Source organism: Sinohyriopsis cumingii, chromosome 11 (assembly GCF_028554795.1).
Source record: "Sinohyriopsis cumingii isolate HCF-2022 chromosome 11, ASM2855479v2, whole genome shotgun sequence".
Classification (NCBI taxonomy): Eukaryota; Metazoa; Mollusca; class Bivalvia; order Unionida; family Unionidae; genus Sinohyriopsis; species Sinohyriopsis cumingii.
This window is the reverse complement of record NC_142971.1, coordinates 52,917,505-52,931,923: the sequence shown is the minus strand read 5'-3', so window position 1 is coordinate 52,931,923 and position 14,419 is coordinate 52,917,505. Positions and strand designations below refer to the sequence as shown.

The following is a 14,419-nucleotide window of genomic DNA, read 5'->3' as shown; positions in this document are numbered from 1 at the left end:
CAGCATTAAGAGGTTAGTGTTAGGACTGGTCGGCCCGGTGTCAGGATAATGTGACTGGGTGGGACATCATGCTACATGTCTGCGGCATGATGCCCCAGTGCTAGACATCACTATAAACTGCCACATTGCAGACATCGTAGCGATATGACTGAAAAATTGTTAAAGCTACGTTAAAAATCAAAATCACATCAAATCACACATCACATTTGGAACAAAAATGCAATTGTTTTCATAACAAATTTGCTTAACATCACACATGACATAAATTTGTCCGATTTTTAAATAGTATTTTTTTCTTGGTCAAACAATAAATGCACTGTCTATAACATGCAGCAGTTCCACAAGAGAGTAGTTTCAAAAATAATTTTAAAAATGTTAAAAATACATTCACTGGCAAAATAAAAGGAGAAAGGTTACATATCAAGATAGATATTTGAGTGAATACATGAGAAAACAATTGAAATTTCTTTGGTACATATGTAAAGTTATCTTCATTAAATATTTTAAAAAATTTTAAATTATTAAAATAAATTTTATTCTTTAAAAACATGTCCAAGCAGCAGATAGCTCAGTTCAGTCCTGATTTCTAAATCATTTTGTTTAGTTAGTCGAACATTAGACATGTCCAAGCATTTTTCAAAATGTGCCGTGTTGTCTATGACTTGGGGCAATTTGGCAGGAATACAGTTTAAAAAAATGCAGCTGTTGGCAACAAGGAAGGGAGTCATTGCAGGGGAAAATATCTTATGTTATAATTTAGCTTCTTATGTTAATACATGTTAAAAAAATTAATATGGGGGTGTTGATCCATATATAATGAAAATTACAATTCTTCTCTGAAGTATCTATAAATATTTAATAAATAGTGTAAATAGATTATAAAAATTACCCCCACCCCAAGTAGCCATGCCATTGACTCATACCATTGCCTGCTAAATCATTTTTGACAAGCAATATCAATGTTACATTCTTTTCAAAATTCTTTTTGTAGTCTATAATTTATTGCAGTTGAGTTTTAAAATTGCTTTTAAACATTTTGGATAAAAAAAATTGATGAATTGAAACAAATTAAGTGATTTTTATCGGAAAAATTTCTGATGTTGGTAAGACCATTGAGGAGTGAGCAAATCTGAGTTTTTCTTTAAACAACATAATTTGTTTTTGAAAAAGATCTAAGAAAACTTTAAGTAAAATCATATTTGTGCAAGCATTGCAAAAGTGACACCATCTATAGATAGACATATTTCTTTTCAAAATCTTGATTTGAAAACTAGATCCGTTTTTCCTGTTAAAGCCTCAATACAATTTATATGGAGAGGGTCTCAAGTATTTTTGTGGCCATTTATTAACAGATGCCTTTTGTAAGGATTTGAGCTGCCTATATAATCCCACTGATGTTCAGTGCCTTTCCATTCCCCGTGTTTCTTAGTTCACTGTAAAAATTCGTGTCAGATTATGTTGCATTCTGAGGCATTGTCAGGACTTGGGATTATGACAGAGGAAGAATGCCATGAACTTAAAGAGGGCAGTGCAGTCTGTTATATCAATGTGCCAACAGTGTTACCAGATTCTTGTGAAAGTAAAGCATTTCTACTTTGTACCTTGTACTGTTGTATGTTTATGTTGATCTAGAGTAATTTTTATTCCTAAAGTTGATTTGAAAATCATTTTCTTTCCTCTTTTTTAGAACTTACCATTTAATCAGCACCATATAGCCAGTAATATGCTGACATGCTGGTAAACCCTATAATCCCCAACCAGTCATTCTCCCATAACATTCTCATTATTTTACGATATTACTCGTTGTGTCATAAAATGAATGGACAGCTGTGCAAGTTGCAGAAAGAAATTAGTGAGGCCACAGGACTTTTAAATTCTATCATTGTAGTAAGAAAATGGTAGAATATCAGAACAGTCAAAAATTCTAACATGCATGCATATATATATATATATATATATATATATATATATATATATATATATATATACATAGAGAGAGAGAGAATTATAAATATACACCAGACTGTAACAAGATAACTGATAACTGGGTTGAATATACACCAGACTGTAACAAGATAACTGATAACTGGGTTGGATTTTGGACTTTCAACAGAACACTTTTGATGTTTGATACAAATACAATGTTTAATGACGAATGACTTGAATGAGAATTATGATTAACACATGTATGTGTAAGATCCAAATATTGAACAAATTAACATAATACACACAAACTTAATAATACAACAAAAGAAAATACAAATAAATGACCTTACACAGTACAAGACAAAGGTAAATGATTTACTAATTCTACACGAGGAAAAAAATGATGAGTTTTACTCAAATAGTAAAAATTAATTCATTCAAACATCGACAACTGAAGTATTTTACTCAAATAGTAAAATGTTGAAAACAAAGGGACAGATATACAAAATATTTTTATAATCCCAAACCACTGGGTATTACAGACCCCAAAATTAGCCACTGCTAAAAGATTACATGTATGGAGTTACACACTCCATCACCTGCACAGTTGGCTACCAGTCACACTGGTTAATCAAGCAGTCAGTATTCCAGGTAGTCACTGACCACCATTCATTTCCGTGGCCAATCAAGCAATCAGCAGCCACCAATTTGGTCAGCAACATCTGATCCCCTGCTATTTGACCAGCAACAGTTAACTCAGCTCAACGGCTGCTATGGTTCAGCTTTATAGCTGATGTGGTCAACTTCTATGGTTAGCTCTACAGCCGGTATCACATTGACTCCAGTCAGCTTTATAGCTGCGACTCCAATCAGCTCTATAGCTGTGACTCCAATCAGCTCTACAGCTGTGGCTCCAATCAGCTCTATAGCTGCGACTCTGATCAGTCATACCAAAGACTTACAAAAATGGTGCTAACAGCTGCCTCGCTTGGCACATGGCATTAAGAGGTTAGTGTTAGGAATGGTTGGCCTGGTGTCAGGATAACGTGACTAGGTGGGATATCATGCTACATGTCTGCGGCATGATGCCCCAGTGCTACACATCACTATAAACTGTTACACTGCAGACATCGTAGCGATGTGACTGTAAAATTGTTAAAGCTATGTTAAAAATCCAAATCACACACACACACGCACATGCATCTAACACCATGTACTGTGCATGACACGGGCATATACAATAAAACTTAATGATGTTATATACGGTAAGCTATACATATTACATTATCGGCACAATAATTACAAAACAATACACAGGTTCAGAAGTGAACCCACTCATGCCCAATAAGAATCCTGCGGTACTAAACGTTTCTTAAAAATGTAATTTTATATTGCTAGTATAAATCTCTTGCTATGTCACAAACAAGAATAGAACATATTTGCATTATACTATGTAAGTTGAAGCTACATAGAAAGTATACAAAATAAACATGGTAGTACAATAGTTATAGCTTATACACAAGATTTTAATAAATAACTCACATACCTCAACAGCTGAAAGTGTACAAGTCCTTAAAGTTGACCGCTCACTGACTAGACATTCCGTAATGTGTAGATTTAGTCTTATAGTGAGGCATTTATACACAGACGATGTTGCCATACATTTTCTGTGTGCTGGAAGTATTCGGTTCTCCCATTGAAAGCAATTCGCATGTGTGGCATAGGATGAACTGAACTCACTGTTTCGAAATATTGTACAATATACATAAATTACCCTTGGGTATCATTGTACACAAAAAGCGAAACCCGAGTACATGTATCTAATAATTAATAGGATTTATACAATTATGTATCTAATAATTAAAAGAATTTATACAATTCTGTGACACAGAATAGAAAGTGTTATCCCTGGACTTTGTTGGAGAATGCTTGACAACAGTAGGTAGAAATTAAATTTAATACAAATTATACTATCATACAGGTTAGATAATTTTTAATTTGTACTCAATGGAGATTCAAACGGAGGTCCACAGATAAACATCATCCATCGCCTTGCCTGCACACACCAGCCCGTATTCCATCACGACTAATATATCTACATATATATCTGACATTCTGCCAGTTTTCAAAAGTAAGATATAGTTTGCTATCAGTAATCAAATGGAAAAATTATCATCTGAAACAGATGGGCTAAGCATGTTTTAAAATGGACCAGTAGATACTGTCATGTACAGTATTTGTATTCATGTACTACGTGGTATAATTCACATAAAACCTGCTGAGCACTGGTTTCTAAAGATGACTGCATGTACATACAGAAATCAATGGGCATATATACTATGTAAGCTCGTATTTTATACTAAACATACAAGAAAAGACTTTTTTAATTTATTTATGAAGTTCTTTTAATATGCTTGTGCAAATTTATGATCAAGGTTAATCAGCTGCTTGCTTTTTGGCTACAAGACTATCTTTCAAGCAGCTTGTAGATTGCATTCATCATAATGAACATGTTACCTGCAGTAATCATATTATTCAACTGAACGTGAAGGATTTTTTTAATCACAATTACTTTTCCTATATAGTCCTTTAATTTTTTTGTCAGTATTGAACTTCTGAGTCCAAAATTTTAATAAATCATATGTTTATCTAAAGTTTCTTACAAGATGAACTCATCGTGAAGTTCACGTCAAAGATTATCTAGCATTTTTTTGAGAGGCTGCACTGAAAACAAAATGTTTAGTGGGTCATAGATTTCACTTCCAGACCTTAGCAAGAATTCCTCATTACTCATTGTATACTGTCACTAAAATACACACAATGGCACCATAATGCTCATATTCTAAAGAACAAACAATTTCCTTTATTTAATACCAAAAATGCCTTAACCTAACTTGTGCATCAACACCAAAATGAGAGTGGAAATATTCTCTAAAAATATACCCAGACTATATTCGTGGGCACTGACCCAGAAGTCATAATTATGACCTTAGTCCTAATGGCATGTTATTTTGTGTACACAGATTGTGTAATACGGAAATTTATATAGAAAGATTGTGACTTAAAAGCTTGAATTAAAATATGATGGGTCTAACATTGAATTCATTATGAAAATAAATTTAAAATCTAGTATTTAAATCAAGTGGAGATAAATAGGACAGTAAATTAGGAATGTTTCAATTTAGTTGATTAGTTAAGTGTTGCATATTATTAAGATATTTGTAATGGTTATTAATTAACACTAAAAATTCTGTTGCTGATGGAAACTGAGTGGCCTCATTATCAGAATCCACACTCACCTGTAGAAAAACTTTCTTGGTGTTAGAAGTTGACATTCCACATTTTCATAATGTAAAGTTGTGATGCCAGTTGTCTATGATATATTTTTTACCGCAGGTGAACAAATATCAGAGATTAAATGTGACATACATACCCTACATCTATGAGAAAGCTACATGGATTTTGCCAGACGGTATCGTTGAATTCCGCCAAAGACTCGATGAAGTTGGTCTAGGCCTTAATCCAGGTGCATGCAGCAGTTCATCATTAGCTTCTAACACTGTGAGAACATGGGGGAAAATAATTGGCAATACAGCACATCTGCTTGTGGCTACTGGTAAGGAAATAGTAATGAATAACAAATGAGTAAAGTTTATATTTTTGGTCATGTTTGACATGTGATAAAAATGTCAGTCGGCTTTATTCACTATAACACATGACCAGTTGGCTTTATTCACTATAACACATGACCAATTGGCTTTATTCACTAGAACACATGACCAATTGGCTTTATTCACTAGAACACATGACCAATCAACTTTATTCACTAGAACACATGACCAGTCAGCTTTATTCTCTATAAGACATGACCAGTTGGCTTTATTCACTATAACACATGACCAGTCGGCTTTATTCACTATGACACATGACCATATATATATATATATATATATATATATATATATATATATATATATATTGCTTTCAGGCCTGGATTTAATTTTAGAAGCATGAGAGAAACAAAAATGGCTCCTTGCCACTGTTTATGAGGGTTTTTAAAAGCTTTATATAACTATTTCATTCAAGTGTAGCGTTGTAGAAATGTGTTGCTACAAACTGCCTTTGTTTCTAATTAGCTATGATTATATTCAGCCACCACCAACTGTTGTATTCCTTACAACTCAATGGACATCTGAAATTGCCACTGGCACGCAGCAGAGGTACCAAATTGGCACATTGGGTGATAGAGTTTGCATCCATAATATACAAATTAGATCAATTTTGGAAGAATCATTAGTTAATCCTCCATATGCATTCCATGTACAGTAAGTAAACATGTTAGATAAGCATGTCTATATTCTTCATGAAGAATAATGACCAAAACATTCCATTATGGCCAGCATACATTATTCAATCACCAGACAGAAAGCAATGGTAATTTTAAAGCTGCTCAGATTCATAATTGTCCCCCCAAAATCAAGTCCAGCCATCACAAATTCTATATGATGAGTACCAGTACATGTGCACTTACATGTAGCTGCTGCTACTTAGAAGTGAAGTTTTATTGACAATTTCAATTTCTCAGATTCATTAGTAGCCCATGACTTACCTGTAGCTGGGCACTCTCAGTGATACTCATGGTACTGATATCAAACCAAGTGAAATCAATCCAAGGTGTTCATTTCTTTTTGTGGTGATGAAATCCACATGAAAATATGCATATTTTTATTTTGGATGCAAAGGAAAATTTCACAAGCCAGATTCTCGGTATACAAGTCAGGGCTCAGGAAACCTCTCATCTTGATTGGGTACAAAAATTGGCTGGGTCGAGTACAACTTGTGGGTCAGTTTGATATAGGTTCACATCTTGAGAATCAATCTGAGTACATTTTCTACCCTAAACAAATGCTAGAGTTCAACATTGATCAACATCAATTATAAATATGCCTAATATACCTTCAATCTAGAACATGTTGACTTCATTTTTTTTACAGGTACACTGTACTTGATGTTAGCTTGACACTAAATGGGTAAATACTATGAGCATAGTATGTGCAGTTTGACATGAACTTTGCATTTACATTGACACTTATCAGTATTTTAGTGGTCATTTTGATGTGGGAAAAAATTTACTGTCAGTAAGCTGTATCACATCATTAGGAATCAGATCTCTAAAATGTTAAGTGAGAAAATGACAAGATTTGAATGATTTTTCATCTGGTTGGGTAATGTTGCCATTGTTTGCAGGTCACCAGCATTTGCAAGTTTTATTGATAGATTATCATGCCAGAGAGAAGATGCCAGTAAATATTCAATAAGCAAATCATTACTTTTCACAAGCAGAATGTTGCCAAATTACATCAAAATGAGTATTTTAAGTGTCTCATCCAGTTCCTACCACCATCTTTTCACAAAATGCATGCTGTATATAAAGCAGATACTATTGAGACAATAGCTGATTGGTCAAAATCTAGGTGTGGTTGTGACCAAGAAATGTTCCAATTCTTTGGCCAATTGTCAATCTTCCTTTTTTGTGTCCTGCATGTAGTTCTTGAGAATGGCAGTCTGATGAAAATGGATCATTTAGTACAAAATTTCTTTAATTGCAAGTTACTGACATTTTTCTTAATTCATACTTATACAAATATCCGCTGAAACCTGTTTTTTCCTTGGCATGACAACGCATTAATACGGTAGCACAGTCCTGGAGACCTGAGGCCAGCTTAGCAATGTCTGAACAGAAAAGGCATACAATTTTGACATTCTGTCTCTTAATTGACTTCTGTCATATACAGCTCTTAAATATGTGTGGTAACCTATTTAAAATGAAATTATGACATCTACATTATTGAAAGATTTTAATGTAATAACAAAAATGGCTAAGAAATCAAAGGTATGTATACAACTGCAATTTCTCATGTTACAAACCATGTTTGTTATTATGTTTATCTAAGTACATGTAGTTGTCATTTAGAACATACTAATTTTGTGGTTTTGACGAATTTTAGTATCAAGCTTGCATCAGGTACATGTGGTTCTTTAGCACTATGGTTAAGAAGTGTACTGTGAATATAACATGGACAGGGACGAGTAACTCTTGCGGTTAACTTGTCCCAGGGACAAATGCTTGGAAATTTTTCCTGAGCCATGCAGGTGTTTTTGTTGTTGTTTGATCTGTTTTTGCAAAGAGAATATCAGTTATGTAGTATCCAGTCTATGAGAATGAGTCTTGGTGATTGTAAATCAATTAGTGAAATTCCTTAGGCCAAATCTTTATAAATAAGGAAATCAAAACACCTGTTAATTGATTGTTAGTTTCTCAACTATACAGCATGGTACTGTAAATACTTCCATGATGTTTGGAATACTTGAATTTTATATTCTACCATACATAGTGCTGAGATGTTGAGACCATTTGTCTACTTTCCTAAAAGGGAAATGATTTATTTTATTTTTCAGAGAAATAAAAACTCTCCTGTAATAATTTTCAGATCTGTTGTTTTTCAGTGACATGTACAGATATTGTTTTCTGACTGTTATTAAATTTGTGTTTCTCTATTGGCAACATTACCTACTTGTTTGTTACCAAGGTAGTGGATCTAATTCTAATGCAGAACACCTTAGAAATTGCAAGATTCATTGATGAATCATGGAAATGGATGTCCTATGGGTTGCAAAAGGAGAAAATAATGGGAATTATTAGTTTTATATATATAGTATTTTTATGGCAAAATCGCAAAAATTCACAAAATCCACAAATTATAAATACTGTTGAATCTATAATGATACTAAGCTGATATCCAGTTTATATTACAGCTTCATCCTTTGCTCTAAAAGCAAATATTTGAAAGTAATAGAAAAACAAAGCTTATATAGTTTTGCTTTGCTTCTTGTCCTTTATTAACACTGTAATGGCACAAACTTGACCCAACTGAACTTTTGTTGTAATTTCTTGACACAGAAATCACTGACATACCTGTTTTTATCTTCAGATGTTTTACAGTTCTAGCATGGTGATTGACCTAGTAAGAAGAACAACATGTCAGTTGTCAAATTTTGAAAAGGCATTAAAAAGCTTCATCAGAATCATTACAGAACCTGATGCACAACTGTTAGTCTTGAAGAATGGATGCAGATTGTATGCCACAATTCAGTCCAGGTCACGAGTTTACCCCCCCCCCCCCCCCAAAGTTAATCACTTGATGTGTAAATTTCAGGGATAGTGCCAACTACTGTGATGTACATGGTATCTATTTCCTGATCAGTGATTGTTCCGGAATGAAACTTTGCTTTTAAGTGAGCTTGCAGTTTAGTAAAGTTTTTTTTCTTCACATTAAGAGAATGTCTAATTAGAAAGAAAAATGTGCTGACATTCTAGCCTTGGCAAAGGTTACCAGCAGTGTTGACCTGCCAATGCTATTAAAACAGTAACACAGGTAGCTTCTATTGATTGCGCCATTGGAAGTAAAACAAACATAGGTTGTGGGGGCATCCCAATACAGCATTTCGCTGATACAAAATGTTGCCCTAATGCCATAGGAATAAAAGATTTTGAGGTCTTCATAACTACCTGAGATATAAACATGATTCTTTCATTGATTATGTGCTATCTTTAAAGCAAGTAAACCGATGGAAAAAGTGGTTTCTGAGTGAATATGAATCATGATGGGCTTTCACTAGCCAAAGTTAGTTCTAGACGATAGTGTAAGTCGATGTGGCCATGTAGGTACATTTACTCAAATTAAAAATTAGTAGTTGTTATGAAAAGTTTAATACCAATATAGTTTAACAAAAATCTGATTATTGAATGCTTTACACTTTAACTATCATCAGGAAAGTTCCAGACAAAAATATTTGATTGCTGTGGACTTTTACAATGGTTTCCAGGTACCAAACTCGGTCAAGACAAGAGCTTGTTGGGTTGAATCTTCACCATTTTTTCAAAATGTGTAGCTATTATTGTGACATCACAGCACCAGACCATCAGTTTAGCTTGTACTGCATCACACCTTTTGGTTGACCTCGTCCAAAAATGTCCACATATTTTAACATAGAGTTTTGCCACATGTGTTTGTTAGGGTATGTAAATAATGACCTTGAATTTGGAAGTATGAGGATAAAAAGGTCAGTAATTGTCATTTAAAGTAGTTATATATAGTTATTTCTAAAAATGACACATATTGCTGTAATAGTTGATACTGAATGCATACATGACCTTTATGACTTTTATTATAGTAAAGTACACCAACTGACAGAGGTATTTGAAGACAAGCTGTCCCATGTTTTATGATGATCTTAAGATGTCAAAATACTAAATGCACAACATATTTATGTTCAAGAAACATGACAAAGTTTTAATAGATGATAATATTTTTCACAAATGAGATTATTTGACCAATTTGAGTGTATTCTTTCTATTATGTGACAGATACTGTTATTATTATTTTCTTTGGCATTATTTAACCATCCTCTCTCCTTTCAAATACACAAACAGTTTTTTTTTTATCCCTCTTGTTATACGTTGGTTCAGTACATAATGCAGTCTGTATTTATGGAACCCCAGTTGCACATTATAGTTAGGAATAGCTATATTTATGAAAATGGAACCCCAATAACATGTTATGGCAAGGGAGCTGTATTTATAGAACCCCAATAACATGTTATAGTGAGGGAGAACTGTATTTAGGGAACCCTAATAACACATTATATTGAAGGTGAGCTAGATTTATCTTGTCTCTATTGTTTTCAGGCATGACCCTGATTATGGAATTACATGAACTCCGAGAAGTGCAGTTTTCCAATGTCACTATTCAGGATGGAGCAGTGCTAGAATTTAGGAGTTACTATGGGAATGTTTCAGACCAGTGGGAAATGAAAGTATGTATAAATATATTCATATCTTCATAATTTGGATAATATGCATGTAGAGGTAATATGCTTGCAGAGCATGGCCGCTTTTTGTTTGTATGTGAGGTAGAATAGAACTATGATATGTTTATCCTTTCTGCTATCTTATGTAAGCATTCAGTATATGATTTTCTCTTGATTTTCTTGTTTGTGTCTTGTATTAAGCTTTTTCATCATTTTCTCATGCTTGCATTCCACTCATTCAATTCATAAATTACAAGATAGGTGTTGTATCTAATGCAAAGTGCTTCATGTACTCTGTGACCACAGTAATTAGAAAATGTTTTTCAGTTTTATTTCCAATGTTAATAAAAGCAAAATGTAATGTCTGCTAGGTTTAAAGGTCTTGTATTTTAGCTTTATGTAACTGAGGATTTGCCATGTGGTGACATGAATTATTTGATATAAATAATTAATAAAGTTTTTTTATTATAGTTAAATTCAATAATATGATGATATTGTAATAATGTTGAGACTTTTAATATTGTCCCTGCCAGTTACTGTGATTACATTTATTTTCATGGGTATAAATTTCCTTGTTTACTGTTCTGGTGGCCTAAATGGTTAGAGCACGCACCTATGATGCAGAAGGTTGTGGGTTCAAACCCCATCTGAGTCATATCAAAGACTTATAAAAATGGTACTTGCAGCTGCCTCGTTTGGTGCCCAGCATTACATATGTCTGCAGCATGATGTCCCAGTGCAAAACATCACTATAAATTGTCACACTGCAGACATTGTAGTGATATGACTAAAATTGTTAAAGCTACATTAAAAATCCAAAAACACAGAACACACAATTTTCATGTTTTAGTGAAGAATCACATTGTCATTGATACTTAAAGTTTTTGATTGTGGAAGAGATCCTGTTGATTCATTAAAAAAAATCATTGTTCATTGCGTCTTTAATTTTATTGTTTGTATCAACTATGAAATCTCTTCCCCTAAAATTGATGCTGCTTGGAAAATAGTGGATTCAAAATATCTTTTTTACATTCATGAGTGTTAACTTTATCATACACATGAACAAATAATATAAAATACGATGCAGTTCCACTTTACCAGCCATCTATGGGACATAGCAATTATTGAGAAGTGGCTGATTGAAAGAAGTAAACTAAACTTGAAAATGACTTCAGATGATCAGACATTGGCCATAAATGACAGATGACTGTTAAAAGAAGGTAGCCATTATAAGAGGTTATTTTTATATAAAGATAATGTTCTATATAAAATAGACACATTCATTACAAAATTCCTTGACAGGTTTTGAGAGAAGGCTATGTGAGTATGCTGACAGTGGAGGGTGGTGGAACCTTGCTTGCCTCAAATCTTCACGTAACGTCAGATATTGTGAAGGTGGATGCTGCTGGTTTGCTTAGTGTAAGTGGAGGTGGCCTTAAGGATGGCAGTGGAGTGGGTTCAGGGAGTGGAGGGGCAGGATATGGAGGACAGGGAGGCCTTGGGGGAACCTCAGGTAAATAAATACAGGAACAAATACACCTGAACAGATCAAATATTTTCAGAACTTTCTCAGTCAAAAGCAGTAAAATTAGCCAGGATCCAAAATATATTATCTAAATTTAGCATGAAAGAGAAGAGTACGATCAAAAAGAGGTAAAATGTTTTGTCATTACAAGTTTATATTACACTTCAAAAATTGAAAGAATACAGGACCAGAATAGACTGTTCTCAAATTTAAATCACTGTTCTGATTGAGGTTTACCTGCATTAATTTATGACCACATCAGTTCACATTTGTCTGAAGTCCGACTGATTTATGGCCAATCAGTTTTTTAATTATTGGAAATAAACCTATAAATATACTTTGATGTGTACCTAATGTTATTTGTCTTTAATGGAAGAATTTTTGAGGTTAACTGAAGCTAATTTAGTATGAAATATGCACATACTTATGGGCTGTTTACTGTCTGATTTCATGGGTGGACATTTTTGGGCATATGATTGATGAGGTTGCAATGAATTCACTTGAGATATCAGACAGTGTGTACACATGAACCTGCTTATTATATGATTGAACTTAATTAACATTGTTTAATTAATTAGTGTGTACACATGAACCTGCTTATTATATGATTGAACTTAATTAACATTGTTTAATTAATCTTCAGACATTACTAGAAGAATTAATACAAATATTTAGATACATTTGCTTATTTTATACTTTACAGAACTTTTTTCATAAATTTGTTTCATGATGACTTAAATGTATCAAGCTAGTTAAAGTCAGATTGAAATGGTGGTTATGTCATGATGTTAACACTTGCTTGATGTTATATTGTCAGTTTTGTCTTTATCCACAAGATGTGCTGCTCGATGACAACATATATTGGAAAGATATTGAGTCACATTTTGAGTTAGGTCATTGGACAAAAATCAGTGTACATGTTGGTATCCTAACGCTCAAGTCAAAAGTGATGTGTAACTTGAGACAGTTCCAATGACTTTTGAAAATCCTTTGGCAGAGAGAAGGGATCTTGATGTACTAGCATTAACTCAACTGTCTTTGACATTTATTTTAACAGGGAGTCAGCCAGGAGGTGTATATGGGTCTCTGTACATGCCTGGTGAATTTGGCAGTGGGGGCAGTGGAGCCAGTACCACTGTTGGAACAGGTAAAATGTGCTACAGCTACAGGGAAAGATCAGAACAGTTCATGAAGCCCAAAAATTATTGATATGGCACTAGAATGTATTATGCATTAAATTATGTTAGATTTGTTTGTATCATTCACACATTTTGGTGAAATATGGAGTGAAACTTTAATAACCTGAACCATGGGTACTCGGAATTGATTTAGTGACAACTATCTACATAATGGTAATCCAAATGGATGTTGAGCACTGAGAGTATGAACCAGATACAGTACATAATCCTAGTACATTAAGAATCCTTCCACTACCTGTCAAATCCATCCCACCATATTGAAAAAGATGTTAACATCTTTTTGCTTGGCTTGTTTTAGAAATATTAATAATAAAACATGTCAACTTTATGAAGTGCTAGTCAGAACAGAGTTGTCTCCCTTGCAGAGAGAGAGAGATTGGTATCAAATACAGTTAAAAACAGTTGTTACTTCTGCTCATGCCTAGTCAGCTTAGAGGCCTTGTGAATTCCTTCCTTTTTGTGCCTTTTCAGACTGAATTTCACTCTGTCCTCCTTGTAGATAAATATTTTACATCTCTGTTGTCTGTTTTGTCATATGATAAGCTAACTGGGTTTACTTATGCCATCCTTTCAGAAATGAGTTGTATTTGGTCCCTTTAGGAGTGCATCATACACATCAACCTTCACGTGTTGAAAGTCATAGGGAATGACTTTTGATCATGGTAGGAGATGCAATCTGGAAAAGGCATTTTGAGTCTTCCCAATAACTCTACTGTTGTCATTTATATCTGAGGCAAAGAGGAACCAAACACACACATCTTAGTCTTTTGGCTTGGAATTTGCTCCAGTGGTAGCATAAGTGACAAAACTACACGCAGGTCTGCGACATTTCTGACTGACTTCTTATCATAGTAGGTTTGCTGTTCATATTGCAGGCTCACTATAGGTATGCCAGGTT

At 33.8% G+C, this 14,419-nt stretch overlaps 1 protein-coding gene across 1 annotated transcript in view; it reads left to right on the top strand.

Moving 5' to 3' along the window:
• The window catches only part of LOC149788460 (uncharacterized), a 95,430-nt gene that overhangs the window by 33,837 nt on the left and 47,174 nt on the right, over positions 1-14,419 (top strand). The window contains exons 13-16 of the mRNA XM_089973521.1: positions 5,323-5,542; positions 10,676-10,803; positions 12,100-12,310; positions 13,380-13,469. Of these exons, the coding sequence (XP_089829647.1) occupies positions 5,323-5,542; positions 10,676-10,803; positions 12,100-12,310; positions 13,380-13,469 (649 nt within the window). The remainder of the gene's footprint in view (positions 1-5,322; positions 5,543-10,675; positions 10,804-12,099; positions 12,311-13,379; positions 13,470-14,419) is intronic.